The sequence below is a fragment of the Mycteria americana genome, chromosome 1 (assembly GCF_035582795.1).
Source record: "Mycteria americana isolate JAX WOST 10 ecotype Jacksonville Zoo and Gardens chromosome 1, USCA_MyAme_1.0, whole genome shotgun sequence".
NCBI lineage: Eukaryota > Metazoa > Chordata > Aves > Ciconiiformes > Ciconiidae > Mycteria > Mycteria americana.
Window position 1 is genome coordinate 86,381,353 of NC_134365.1, and position 14,547 is coordinate 86,395,899.

At 41.4% G+C, this 14,547-nt stretch overlaps 1 protein-coding gene across 7 annotated transcripts in view; it reads left to right on the plus strand.

The window, feature by feature from the left end:
* LOC142413546 (ephrin type-B receptor 5) overlaps positions 1-14,547 on the plus strand; it is an 84,033-nt gene that overhangs the window by 50,182 nt on the left and 19,304 nt on the right. For all 7 annotated transcript variants that reach the window (XM_075509817.1, XM_075509803.1, XM_075509809.1 and 4 more), the window contains 2 exons: positions 1,383-1,538; positions 3,711-4,049. In XM_075509817.1, coding sequence (XP_075365932.1) covers positions 1,383-1,538; positions 3,711-4,049 — 495 coding nt within the window. The remainder of the gene's footprint in view (positions 1-1,382; positions 1,539-3,710; positions 4,050-14,547) is intronic.

The window sequence follows — 14,547 nt, forward strand, 5'->3', positions numbered from 1 at the left end:
ATGAGAAGAAGGTTAGATAAGCAAGCTACTCTGTTTTTCTGAAGTTGTTTATTTGTTAAGAAAGATGTGTCAATGGTCACTCAGCACCTTTGCAGGTTAGAAACATTTCCAAATAATTGTAATTGGAGGTGGAAGCCTGTGAGTACAGTAAGTAATAACCAGATGGGCTAATTCTGCAGCTTCTGGTGTGATGTTCCATTTTGGAACATTCATTTAGATACCCTAATTTCATATTAACACCTGTATACAATATTCTTCTCTTACACCTTTTTCTTTTTTTATATAACTTTTTGCCTTTTTTATGTAACTTTTTACTATCCACAATCCTTTGTATTGTTCTGCTTATGGTAATTGCTAGGACAGTTCTTCTCTTGAGTGTGTCCCTTGTGTCTTTTGACATCAAATGCTCATCTGGGGTCTATCTGAAAGTTTCCCACTCCCTTTAAATGCTCTTTATTGTGAAGTTAACTAACCAAATGTCAGTCCACAAATGAACTTTCACCTGAGCTTGTTAGTCCATAAAATCTAAAAGAGCTGTATCTATTTATATAGAAAATCAGCCTTAGAAAACTTACATAAAACTTACATAAAAATTGTAAAAGCTTCATCCTAGCACTTCAATGTAAGATCCAAGCACCTTCTGTTAGGTAATTCAGCATAGCATCTTTGCCAAACCTAGAATGTGCCATACTCCCATATTGTTAATAAGTTATTATTTTTTCATTTTCTTTCCCTGTAGGATTGATTTCCATCCTTGTTTCAGCTTTTTGCATAGGCATGTTCCTATGCATTTGCAGATTACATTTGACTAAATTAAGAGGCTTTTATCCATTATTGGGAAGTTTCCAGACCTACAGGGAAACAATAGGACTGCCAATCTGAGTGCCTGCTCTTAATGTTGATGCAAAATCAGCCATGGTAGCTTATATTACTTTAAGCAATGAAACTGTTGAAGGCAGCATAAAAAATTCATTTTTGTGGTTGTGTTGGATGGGGAGAAGGAGGTGTGGATAATACCTGTAACTGTTATGGCTATTTCCAGACAGATCACATGACTATGTTCTTTGGCTTCTCCAATGCTAAAGCTCTTTGAGTGAGTAATGAGAAGACAATTATTTCAGATGGCCAAAGCTGTCTCTGGACTCTTTCATCTGCCAGTGAATCAATTTAAGCACGTCTTGTATAGAATAAAATAAACTGTTTTGAAATTGCAACTTTAACAATACATGCTCCATAAAGCAATGAAACTAGTAGTAGCTACTCTATGTAATAACTTCTCCCTACAGCAACAGCACTAGTTAAATGTAAATAAGATTGCGTTGTTTCTGGAATCTGAATTAATTAGTTTCCTGCTTTTACCTCTCTCATTTTCCTCCTCTTAGCCTGTCCCCTTGGTTTCTTTAAAGTATCTGTGGGAGATGACCCCTGCCATCTATGCCCTGCCCACAGCCATGCTCCACTGCCAGGTTCCAGTGAATGTGTGTGTCAGAACCGCTACTATCGATCTGCTTTGGACAATTCTGATGCTCCCTGCACTGGTAAGTGTTTGGATGGAGTGTTTGAAAGCAAGAAGGGCAGTTAATGAGAGAGAATGTGCCCAGGGAAGTTGCAGTTCACCTCTTCTCATGACTTCTGAAATGACCCAAAACTTCCCTTTGCTCCTCCAGTTGACTACAGGGTATATCCACTCACTGAATGTAGATGAGAAGGCAGAAGTGTTCCCACATGCTTTTTACAATGTTGATACATTGGTGAAACTGTGTTTTGAGAATACTGGGGTGTTGCAATACTAGATGCTCAGAAATGAAAAAATGTCAAATTTTAGATGACTTGTGCAGCCTTAAATAAGTCCATTGCAAGTATGCATAAGGTGCAACTTCTGATGAGAGAATAATATACTAATTTCTCATGAAATGCTAAACTCATTTCATACACGGGGTAAACATTGTTCGTTGAAGGAGTTAACCAATATTTCTTCCCTTTATCATTGAAAGTGTGAAGACCATATTTACTGCACAGAATTCAAATTCTGCAAATCTTATTTATGGGAAAATAATTAATTTTTTCATTGGCTTCTCTGTGGTTCTCATCAGTTATGACTTTTCACAGTCATTGATTATGAATGTTAATAGGTCAAGAAAGAATAATTAGATGCAGAAAAGGGTTAGTGATTAGCACTCAAAAATATAGTTTAAATAATATATCAAACATCACCCTTGAACTTTGTGCAAGTGACAGGGAAAAAAATTAACTTCCTAAAGCATCTGGCAAACACTTTATGGCTCTGAAGTTAAACACTCAGAAATTAGGAAATGTGATTGTGGTTTTTTTCTGTAATTCCTTGCTTCCTATACTGCACAGAATCCATCTTCAACAGCATTGAGCAATCTTTACTTCACAGGGATTATTTTTCCTGAGCAGTTGTCTATCTTTTGCACTGACTGTAATAAGAATCCTCAGGGAAAACTAGTATGTAATCATGCAATTAAATACTATACCACAATGCAAATGCTGAGTGGCCCAGTTAAGATCACAAAAGAAAATTTAATTCTGACATTTCCTCATGTACAAATGCTTCATCTTGTCAGTAATATATTTTTAAACAGTCTTCTGTGTGCAGTTTTCCAGCATAATTTATTTTTTTAACAGCACTGGAAATGTGAGTCGTCAGGGAAATAGAGCTATTGGAAATACTCAAATGCTCCAGCAATGAACTAGGTTGCAGCTGGAGAGATCCCCCACAAAGACCTCATCCACCTGTACTAATAGAGGGTGTCATCCTTTATATTGATCAGCGTTAGACAGAGAAAAGGTTTTACCCATAGTTTTCATCGATATTTGTTGACTCTAGAGTAATGGTGAGACTGAGGATTCTTGGATTTCATTACAGCCTTCGGAGGGAAATGTTCTGTAAATCATGTTTCCCTTGCCCCTCCTTGATACTGAGCTCAGCCTCTCTGTCCCTGCCCTTCCAGTCTTGCTTTGTGTCTATGCCCAGGATCAGCAGTGCAACACTGCTGCTTATTTTTACCTATCTATCTGAGCTTTTCACTTTCTAGCCCCAGTGTCTTGTCCTATTATCATCCCCATACCATGTTCTCACCCTCTGCATTTTCCTCCTTCTCTTCACTGCCTCTGTGCCAGCAGGGGAAATGTTGGATGCACAGAATGGGCAGTTTTTCAGCTGTCAGAGTTTACTCCCAATGCCATTCAGGAATCTGGCTAGCAGCAGGAATAATCATAGGGAAAGTGGTGTTCAGTTCCTGCAATAGATGGAACAGGCTAACTGAAGTCTGAGAGAGTTCAGAGATATTAGGTGCTAAAGGAGAGAACTAGAGGTCTCCGTAGAGACAAATCTTTACTAAGCTTTTGCAAAATTTAAAATTTCAAAGGCTTGGAATTTCCCTAAACACTGGCTGTTCTTTTAGGGAAAAGTAAAAGTCACACCTTTGAAACAAAGACCCTTCTTGTTAATTTTGGTTCTCTAAAATGTAATAGTATGGTTGCTCCTTCATGTATGTAAGTGGATGTTTGATGTAGCAAAGAATATGTTTTTCTTAGCTTTGTTCAGAGAAACAACTAGAGAAGAGTAAGAATGAGAAGAAAAAGCAACTAGTTGTTCTGCTCTTTTTCCCCTGCTTTGTCTTCTCCCTTCCCCCACCTCTCTCCCATTCTTTCATGGGATTTTGATCCTTCATTCTGTCTTCTAGGCATCCCCTCTGCTCCCCGTGACCTTAGCTATGAAATTGTTGGCTCCAACGTGCTCCTGACCTGGCGCCTCCCCAAGGACCTTGGTGGCCGCAAGGATGTTTTCTTCAATGTCATCTGCAAAGTATGCCCAGCAGGGTCCTCAGGGCCATGCGTGCGCTGTGGGGATAGCGTACAATTTGAACCACGCCAAGTGGGCCTGACGGAAAGTCGCGTGCAAGTCTCCAACCTCTTGGCCCGTGTGCAGTACACCTTTGAGATCCAGGCTGTCAACTTGGTGACTGAATTGAGTTCAGAAGCACCCCACTATGCCACCATCAATGTTAGCACCAGCCAGTCAGGTGAGGAGACCCCTGCATCTGCCACTTCTGTCTCTCATTTGATTTGCTTTTGTCTTTTGAATCCTGGAGCTTTGTCTTCTTACTTGTGTGTTGTGCCTTTTTTTATCTTGCCCTGCTAGTTCCATGATTTCACTTCTGCCCTTCTCATTCCTGCTTTCTCTGAATGGGCTTTCCTTTCTTCCCTCTTGGCAGAAAAACTGAGTTTAGCAGCTGATGTGGTTGTATATGGAGAAGAGTTGTTGGGGCAGAAGCTGCCCTGGAGAAGATGGCAATGGGAGACATAGTTCTGTGGGTCACACAAAGCATGTTGCTTCATTGTGCAAGACAGGGGACATGATCAGCTTTTTATGGGGATTTTGTGAGCATCAGCTTGCCACAGCAGCTCTTAGAGAGCATTTCTTCATTTCCTCTTCACCTTCTCTATCTCCTGCTCTTCTGTATTTCATCTTCTTATACTTCAATCAATCTTTCTAGCATTTTTCACCTGTTCGCTTTTCTGTCTTTCTGTGTTTTGAGATACTCTGTTTTTCCATCCTTTCTTGTTCCTATACACCACTTTCCATTCTCCTCATTTCAGTTCATACTCCAGTGCACTTTAAGAAGTGGTATTGAGTGTTTCATCAAATCTGTCCACCTTTGCCTTGCTGCATATCGAAGTAAGGAAGTGGAAAATACAGAGACAGATAGGCACTATCTAAAGATGAAGATACGGTTAAAGATAGAGATAGGTGCTATATGACAAGAAAGAATGTGTACAATGGTATTTACTGATCACCTAAACGTACATGACCCTGAGATGGCATGTGTTAATACTGTGCAGTCCTGTGGGTCATAAAAGGATATGAAAACTAGTTTTTACAATTCCCGGAGAGGTGTTAAATGGAATTTTGACAAAAGATCCAGAAACAGAATCATGATTCCTATTTTACTGAAATTGCTCTGGGTTCTTCCGCATGCCATTTATTTTCTTCTACCTTGTTCTTGCCTTTTCAGCCTTGATGTTCTGATAAGTGGTCTTGGAATATTATTCTCCTGTCAATAGGAAACAAGGATTTTTTTTTTTTTTGCCTTTTACATGGTAGAAATATTAAAATGTGTTGTACGGTTGTATCAAAGGTGTTGTGATCCTTGTAACTAGGAACTAAACCGCAAGGATGACTAAACTAAAATACTAATGGCTTGTGTGGGCAGGCAAAGGAAAGGGGGAGATTAAAGAGTTGAAGAGTAGGTCAGACTGATGGATAGCATACAGAAAGCTTGTATGTATGGAGAAAAATGGCGAACAGCATCAAGCAAATTCTGATTTTCTGTAAATATAATATACAGGAACTGGAGCTGGAGAGAGCCACATGCATACAGGCATACAGTTCTGCTAAATGTCAGCAATAAGAGACTAGGCATATGTTGTTCTTTACAAGCATGTATAAGCTGGTATGGAGAGGAATTGTACACAGCTTGTTTAAGAGGATATAATGAGGAGTAATGTGATGAGGAGGAGAAAGAGGGGGAACAATTTGAACTGAGTGACAGAAAATGTCTGTAAACATTTAGAGATGTGTAAATGTTAAACTCAAACAAATCCCTAATGAGATTCCACAGTGTAGTTGTGGAAACCCCTGCAAAACCAGGCTTCGGTAAAGCTCAAGAGAAATGCTGCGAAACCAGATGTGGCATCACGATCTTGGTTAAATCACATCTTTTAATTTCTGCTTCTGTGCTATGGAAAGGAAGGGAATATATATACACCCCAAGTAATTTCCTACTGTTAGCAGATGCCAGGGTTTGACAACATCTGTTTCTTCCCTTTGAAATGTTACCTGACAGGCATTGAGTAGCAGAGCATGTATAGGATGCCCGGTCCCCTTAAGACACTGGCTGCAAGTGGGTGATCAGTTTTTGTTTACAGTAAAAGATACAGCTGGGTAATTTGTATGGTAATTCCAGGCAGTTCCTTCGGCTTCTCCTGGAGACAGGTGGGTGTTCTATTAACATCCTAAAGACTTCTCTTTCTTCGTGCTTCTCATCCTAGCCTTCTTCATCTATTTCTGAGGTAATTTAACGGAGTAGCCACTTCCTTCTCCTGCCTGGAATCACCAAATCTACCCTCTTCTTTTGCTTCTGTTTGACTTTTCTGACCAATCCTCTTCCTCCAGGTATCTCTTGGTGTCTCTGGGTGTGTTGGGTGTCTCTGTCTAAGGTGCTTCTCTTGTGCACTGAAGCAGTTTCAGGGGAGGCCAGCTTTCTTAAACAGCAATGTGTACTGAATGGCTTCTTTTTGTGTTTCGTTATTTTTTTTCCTTGCTCTTCCTCAAGATCGTTAGGAGTGAGCTTGAGATGAGCTGTCCTCGATTCATAGTGACAGCTCATACTAACAAGGCCCTGCTTCCTCCATCACGTGACCTGTCTCATCCATACCCCCTCCCTTCGATCCCTTCAGCAGTTTTTCACTTCAGCATGGCTTATTGTTGTTGTTGTTGTGTTATTATAACAATTATTACTATTATTATACAAGCAGAGATGGACATTTCAGGATCTTATGTTCTGAAAGAGACAAGGAAGGGACAGGAAGGCATGAAGGGTGTAAAAAAGGCAAACTGGAGAAAGATAAGCTTTCAGAATAAATGGCCGTAGCAAAAATTTTCTCTCCATTGAATTAAAGGTGACCAAAGAAAGACCCTCCAGCCTGGCAGTTCTGAATGTTCTGCTTACTCATACATCAGTCAGAGTTCTCTTGCTTCTTCCAGTTGCTGATCAAAAAAATCCTCCTCCCCACCCTCTGCCCCTTTGTTAGAGGTATCTTAGGCAATATTCTGTGCTGGAACAGTTCTACTTTTCTTTTTCTTTTTCCCCTGATACCCATTCGCTCTTCATCTTTGTCTCCAAAACACTGTTCATCTAAGAGTTTGCTTAGCCCTAACAGTCTGCTAGCCCTGCTTCAAAGTATGATAGGATCCTTTCATAACACAATCACATTTTTCTGTGGTATGTTGTTTCTACTCTTCAGTGACTATGTGTTTGAAGACAGAATAAGAAGGGCTAGCACTGAAAAACTGAAAAAGTTATGCTTCTTTACAGAGGGGAACCCGACACAAAGAAAGCAAAGAACTTAAAATCCAACCATATTATTAAAAAAAAATTAATCTGACTAAAATTTTAATGATTATTTTAACATCTTCAGGTGTACATATCAGGGTAAACAAATATATTTTCTCATGTTGCAGGACAGAAGTCAGGTTTTCATTTAAAGGATTGTGAAAAACTTTACTCTGTGCACAGCTGTAACTACCTGTCTATTTTTTTCCTGCACCTTCCACTGAAGCATGTAGTAATGTCTGTTGCCAGAGACACGCTACTGAACTTACTCGTTCAGGCAGTTGTTACATTCCTAGAAAGAAGAGGAAGAGATAAAGACAGCAGAGACTCAAATGTTGGAGCAAATCTATGCAGGCTTTTCAAAGCAAGTAGGTTTTTTTGTAACTGAATCCAGACATTATGAGAACTAATGGAGGTATGTGAGGATAAAGGTTATGTGACCAGATCGTACCTATGAAAAGATATGTAGCAGCCTTCTACATCAGTTGGATTCAGAGCAGTGGGACCTGGCAATACCAAAAATCTGTAGAACTGCAGAAATGAAAGCTAGACAGTCTGAAGGCTTATGTAAGAGGCTGAATGGGGACAAGGACAGTTATGGGTAGTGCCAGGAAATTTAAGAGGACCTGACAGAAGATTTTAAAGTGAAATGGTGTGAGAAGAAGAAAAGAATTAAATGCCAAGTATGATTATGAGATTATGAAGGGAAATGGATGAGTTGCTTGAAAATGTTTGCTTTTCCAAAGAGAGACAAGTAGACTTAGTAGAGTCCAGTAGACTTAGTGGGCAAGAGCAGGGACACAGGCAAGGCATTTTCTTGATCAAAACAGGAAAGGAATAAAAAGAGAGATGTCAAAAGCTACATACTACTGTGTTTTGCCAGGCTAAAACCAGCAGGTAAAGCAAGTGGAGTGTGAGCTCTGTGTTCATTGTCCTCTTGAATGAACTACATTAATTTTCAAAGTAACAAGCTGTTTGTTTATTTACGATCTAATTGCCAACCCTGAGCACTTGCCGAAGGTCCCTAAGAATTCAATTGTATTGTTTTCTTCTTACATAGGAACAACAAAAATACTCTTAAGGTTTCATTTTGCCCTTAGGGACATTTGTCAACTTTACCATCTTCAGCGGATTTGCCCACTTAGGACTGGAACTTAATAAAAATTTCTATGGTCTCTCCACAAAAAGAAACTATTCCAGTTTCTCTCTTTACTATACCCTATCTCTGCAGCATGAGCGAGAATGAATGTGCTTGTTTTCACATTTCAGGTTTCAGCAACTGTTTAAATTAAGACAGAAACTTTTTGAGCAAGTAGAAATAGGAGGTGCATAGTAAAACATGACACCTTGTGGCATAAAGGACTTTTTCTTGTTCATTAGGCATGAGTGGAACCCATACAAAAAAAGTAGTAATAATAGAGGTAAAGGAAGTGAAAATAACTTAACTGATTTGCCTTTCTAAAGCACTCTTCATCCACAGGAAGCAAAGTACAAGGTTATGACAGAAGACAACCCAAGATACTTTTAAAGTATTTTCAGGTATTTAGAGAAAGGGTCAGAACTAAATTGAAGTCTGTGGAAAAGACATAGGATATTTTCAAAATAAAGATAAGATATTAAACGCATAAAGAAGGGAATTTCCATGCTGTATTCAGACTGATCTTCCTTGAAGATAATATGTAGGAAGATGTGTGGAACAAAGCTAGGGTCTTCATGCCATTTGCTTAGAATATGAGGATAACAGGATACCTGAGGAGGTAATGAAGGAGAAACAAGAATGTGAGAGTGGTAGATTTGGGACTAGTATTAGAGAATATAGACGCATATTAGAGAACATTGGAGGCATAGCTGATGATCAAACCATGTGAAATATAATGAGAGAGACACTGGATGCTTTCAGAAGCTTATGGGGTGAGACGGAAGGGGAAGAAAACCCATAAATAACTAGAAAGAACACACAGGCCCTGGCAGGGTTTAGTTTGAATCCCAATTAAGTGATGACCTGTGAGCCAGTTATCTGAACTCCTGTTGTAGTCCATGGATGTCTAGTCAGTACTGCTGAGTGATTCAGCTGTCTGGTCAGAATCAGAAAATGGCTAAGCTTGGAAGAGACCTCTGGAGGACATCTTCTCCAACACCCCTGCTCAAGCAGGATCACCTCAAGCAGGTTGCCCAGGACTACATCCAGAACACTTATGAATTTCTCCAAGGTTGGAGACTCCACACTTCCTCTGGGTAAGCTGCTCCAGCTCTCAGTCACCTTCATGGTAAAAAGTGTTTCCTTGTGTTCAGAGGGAGCCTCCTGTGTTTCAGTCTGTGCCCATTGCCTCTGGGCCTGCCACTGGGTACCACTGAAAAGAACCTGTCTCTGTCCTCTTTGCATCCTCCCTTCAAGTATTTGTGCACACTGATAAGATCCCTGCAAGCCTTGTTGTCTCTAGGCTGAACAGTCCCAGCTCTCTCAGCCTCTCCTCATACGAGAGATACTCCAGTCCCTTAATCATCTTTGTGGCCCTTTGCTGGATTCTCTGCAGTATGTCCATGCCTTTCTTGTACTGGGGAGCCCAGAAGTGGACACAGGACTCCAGGTGTGGCCTCACCAGAGCTGAGTAGAAGGGAGACATCACCTCCCTCGACCTGCTGGCAGCACTCCTCCTAATGCAGCCCAGGATACCATTAGCTTTCTTTGTGGCAAGGGCACATTGCTGGCTCCTGTTCAACTTGGTGTCCACCAGGAGCCCCAGGACGCTTACTGCAAAGCTGCTTTCTAGGTGGTCAGCCCCCAGCATATACTGGTTCATGGGATTATTCCTCCCCAGGTGCAGGACTTTGCACTTCCCCTTGTTGAACTTCATGAGGATCCTGTCAGCCCATTTCTCCAGCCTGTTGAGGTCCCTCTGGGTGGCAGTGCAGCCCGCTGGTGTATCAGCCTCTTCTCCCAGTTTTGCATCATCAGCAAACTTGCTGAGGGTACACTGTGCCCCATCATCCATGTCATCAGTGAAGATGTTGAACAGTATTGGACCCAGTAGTGACCTCTGGGGTACACTGCTAGGTGCTGGCCTCCATCTAGACTTCATTCCACTGGTCACCACCCGCTGGGCTCAGTTGCTCAGGCAGTTTTCAATTAACCTCACTGTCTGCTCATCCAGCCCATACTTCATCAGGTTGTCTATGAGGATATTATGGGAGACAGTGCTTAAAGCCCATACTATGTTCTCCATGAGGATATTATGGGAGACAGTGTTGAAGGCCTTACTGAAGTCAAGGTAGCCAATATCCACTGCTCTCCCCTCGTCTACCAAGCCAGTAATTTCATCGCAGAAGGCTGGTCAAGCCTGAGTTCCCCTTTGAGAATCTGTGCTGGCTACTCACAGTTACCTTCTTGTCCTTCATGTGCCTGGAAAAGGTTTCCAGGATCAGTTGTTCCATCACTTTTGCAGGGATCAAGGTGAGTCTGAGCTGCCTGCATTTCCCTGAGTCCTGCATCTTGCCCTTCTTGAAGATGAGGGTGACATTTGCTTTCCTCTAGTCCTCAGGCACCTCTCACAGTCACCGTGATCATTCAAAGATTATCAAGAGTGGCCTCAAAATGACATCAGCCAGCTCCCTCATGGGTGCATCCCACCAGGGCCCATAGAATTATGTAGGTCCAGTTTGCCTAAATATTCTCTCACCTAACCTTCTACCAGGAAGACCTTCCTTGCTCCAGACTTTCCCCTGATCTCTGGGACCTGGAGTTCCTAAAGGCCAGTCTCGGTAGTAAAGACTGATGTGAAGAAGACATTCAGTACCTCAGCCTTTTCCATGTCCTGTGTCACCAGGTCCCCTGCGCCACCCAGCAGTGGGCCCACATTTTCTCTGGTCTTCCTTTAGCCACTGCTGTACTTAGAGAAGCCCTTCTTGCTTTTGACATCCTTGGCCAGATGTGATTCCAGGGAGGCTTTGGCTTTCCTAACCATGTCTCTGCGTGCTCAGACAGTGCCTCAGTGTTCCTCCCAGGTTACCTGTCCCTGCTTCCACCTTCTGTATACTTCCTTTTTATGTTTGAGTTTAGCTAGAAGCCCCTTGTTCAAACATAGAAGCCTCCTGGAATTTTTGCCTGAATTCCTGCTTGTTGGTATGGACCGCTTTTACACCCGGAGGAGGTAATCCTTGCACATTAACTAGCTTTTTTGGGGCCACTCTTCCTTCCAGGGCCTTATCCCATGGGACGCCTGCAAGCAGATCCCCAAAGGGGTCACATCTGCTCTCCTGAAGTCCAGTGTTGTGAGCTTGCTTTTTGCTCTGCTCACTCCTCTCAGGATCTTAAACTCCACCACGGAGTTTCCTCCATCATGGTCACCGCAGCCAAGGCTGCCTTCAGCCTTCACATCACCAGTGAGCCCTTCCTTGTTTGTGAGCATGAGGTCCAGCAGGGTACCTCCCCTCACTGCCTCCTCTATTGCTTGGGTCAGGAAGTAGTCACTGATGCTTTCAAGGAACTTCCTGGATTGCTTATGCCCTGCTGTGTTGCTCCTCCAGCAGATATTAGGGTGGCTGAAGTCCCCCTTGGCGATCAGTGCCTCCAAACGTGAGGCTACTTAGAGCTGTCAGCTCTCAGCTCCATTCAGTTTTTCGCATGTAAGCGTCTAAGGCCATCTGAGACACCCTGGTGTAGCCAAGACATCTGCTCAGGGCTAGCCGATATGACATAGGAAGAGTAGAAGACCCAGCACCTACTGGAATGCCATCTGGATGAGAGAGAGAATGGATACCAGGGGCCTCTCAAATGTTGTCTTAAGACATAAAACCTTGAACTTGATATTTCCTAATTTATTAGCACTGGGAGACTAACTTTATCATACACTTCTGACAGGAAATATGTACGTATTCCACCCACAAATACGTTCACAAGTCACATCACCTTAGTATTAGTATTCACATCACCTTCGTATTAATTTTTTCAGAGGAGAAATATTTCTTTTACTTAAAGTGTTGAGAGCTCCTTGAAGGTGGGAAAGCTCCCTGGCCAGTGTTTCATAAGTTTTGTCCTTAAAAGAGAGGCAAACACATGTATCAAAATCTGAACTCTGTCTCAGAGAGGTAGATTAAAGACAACCTGTCTTACGATGATTCATAGCTATTTTTATTACTCAGCATTTTTACTGGTTAGGCTTTTGCCTTAAGTAGTATCTGCTTATTTGGTACATATCACTGAAATGACTATTTTTAATACAGCAGACTGCGTTATCCTGGGCTTCCCCACCACCACCCCCCAATTACCCTGAGTGATGGACATACCTGGATAATAGGGACATTCTAGAATGCTGCAGCGCATGATCAAGAGATACATACAGTGTAACTCTGGGTAAAGCCACTCCAGTGATTTTTTTCTTATGTTTCCCAACATTTCTAATTCCACTAGTTGTAACCTGCTTCTGTATACTGCCCATCTGAGTAGAGTACCATTTATCATCATTGTTCTGATGCAGATTTTGCTGTGCCTAAACGTACTATGCACAGTGCCAGCTCAGGTCTTTGTACTGTTGGCAAAAGATAAGCTGTTGATGGGTAGCTGAAAATTGATAGTATATATATTAACATCAGAATGGTTAAGTTCTAGCTAAAATACAGGTCAAATGTTGCTAGTTGACTTTGAGTATTCCTTCCAGGTAGGGGAAAAATTGTGGATTGGGAAGAAATGAGAAGGGTGGGAAGAATAACTGTTGGGGGTGGGAAGGAGAGGAATGAAAAGAGGTGGGAGGGCAGGAAAGGAGGGGAGATTTAGCTCCGATCATTCTGCAAAATCTTCATTTGAGACTAGAAGGAAGTCGGCTCTTCCCTGGCAGCGTAGGTGCGTATTTAGGTTTACACCTCTCCCTGTGTGTGCTTTATGTCCTATCAGAAGGAAGTTAACCTTTTCACCACATTAAAATGTAGCGGAATCTGTCTTGATCATATGTTAACTGACCAGTTACTCCATTCTCCTTACATTATCATTTGAATACAGTGTTCTTCATTTGTGTCTTAAATGCTAAATGTGGTTCATTGTTGCTGTCTTCCATCCTTGTTGCAACGTTGTCATTAGCAGGTGAAGTAGCGGTGCAATCTTGTTTGAAAGACAAGCAATTGTAAGAAATAAAAGGAGTAAGGATGAGAGAAAGCATTTTATTGTTTATACTCTTACATTTTTGTTTCATTTACATTTTTAACTGGTTCCCACTTGCCTGAGCTGTTTGGAGCCCATTTGAATTGTGTCTTTCAGAAAAATTGTAACTTATTAAAAACAATCCTTTTATCTTTTTCACAGTTATGAGGGAAGAAAATGCTATTCTGCAGTTTTTGATCATGTGTCAAATGTCTCTGCTTCATTCCTCGCATCAAGAAATTTTATGTCTATTGTGTAAAACCAGTGGAGTTAGGTGGCAACTTTTCATTGGCATGCTTGTTCTGGAAAATTTAAATGTTGCTGAAAATGTTACTTCCATTAGGAAAACGAGGGTTCCCTAGCTGCCTACCTGGAGGTTTCTTGACAACATGACATTTTGCTTGCAAAGAGAAAGAAAAACTTGAGAGGAGCTTTGTGGACAGACAGCTGGCAGGCTGAAAGATCCTCTTCCAATTATCCTGAAATTTTTGCTTGGAAATCTCTTCCTAAGAAGAAACTCATATTCTTTTAGCTTTTGCATGAACTTGGAGAGTGTGTGTGTGTGCGCATGCACGCGCACGCATATAAATTCATGGGGGTTTTTTGTAGAAGTGGATTTTCGTTGTCCAGAAAGCTTCACGTGCAAGTGGCTTTAACAACCATTCATCTCCCTTCCTGTTTTGAGGACATTTTTTGGAAGAGCTAACTACTTCAGGAAAGGGCCTGCTATTAAAGATGCTCGATACTTCTGTTGTCTTCAGAACATGTGAATGGTGCCTCTAGGAGGACAAAAAAATGAAAAGCAAAACTACCCCAAATAATACCTTGGATTGTTTCTCATTGTAATCTAATTTTATTTCAGTGAACAGTGTTTGAAACCGTTAATCATATTGTCTTCAAGATAATATTTTGGTTTCTTCCTACTGATTTAATGAGTTTCAGGTTAGTGAGAAGTAATGACAATTACACAAGTCTCAAAGTCTTGAACGGAACTTCACACTTTTAGAATAGCCAATCAAAAGATTTCTAAAGTTGGTAGACACAAGTTCTTGCTTGCTTTCTGGTTTAGATTCATGCATCCAAAGCCTTCTTTTATGTTTGATGTCCAGATCCTTGCTTTGTACATAAAGGGAAGTTGACATGTTCCCACAGTAATTCATATCTGACATAGACTATAAGCACTTAATACCATAATGGAATCAAGAGAGCTAACAGCTCCATCTGGGTAGTATGCCAGGCTGGCCTGTTCACCGAAAGACAGAAACTTAGCAAGCA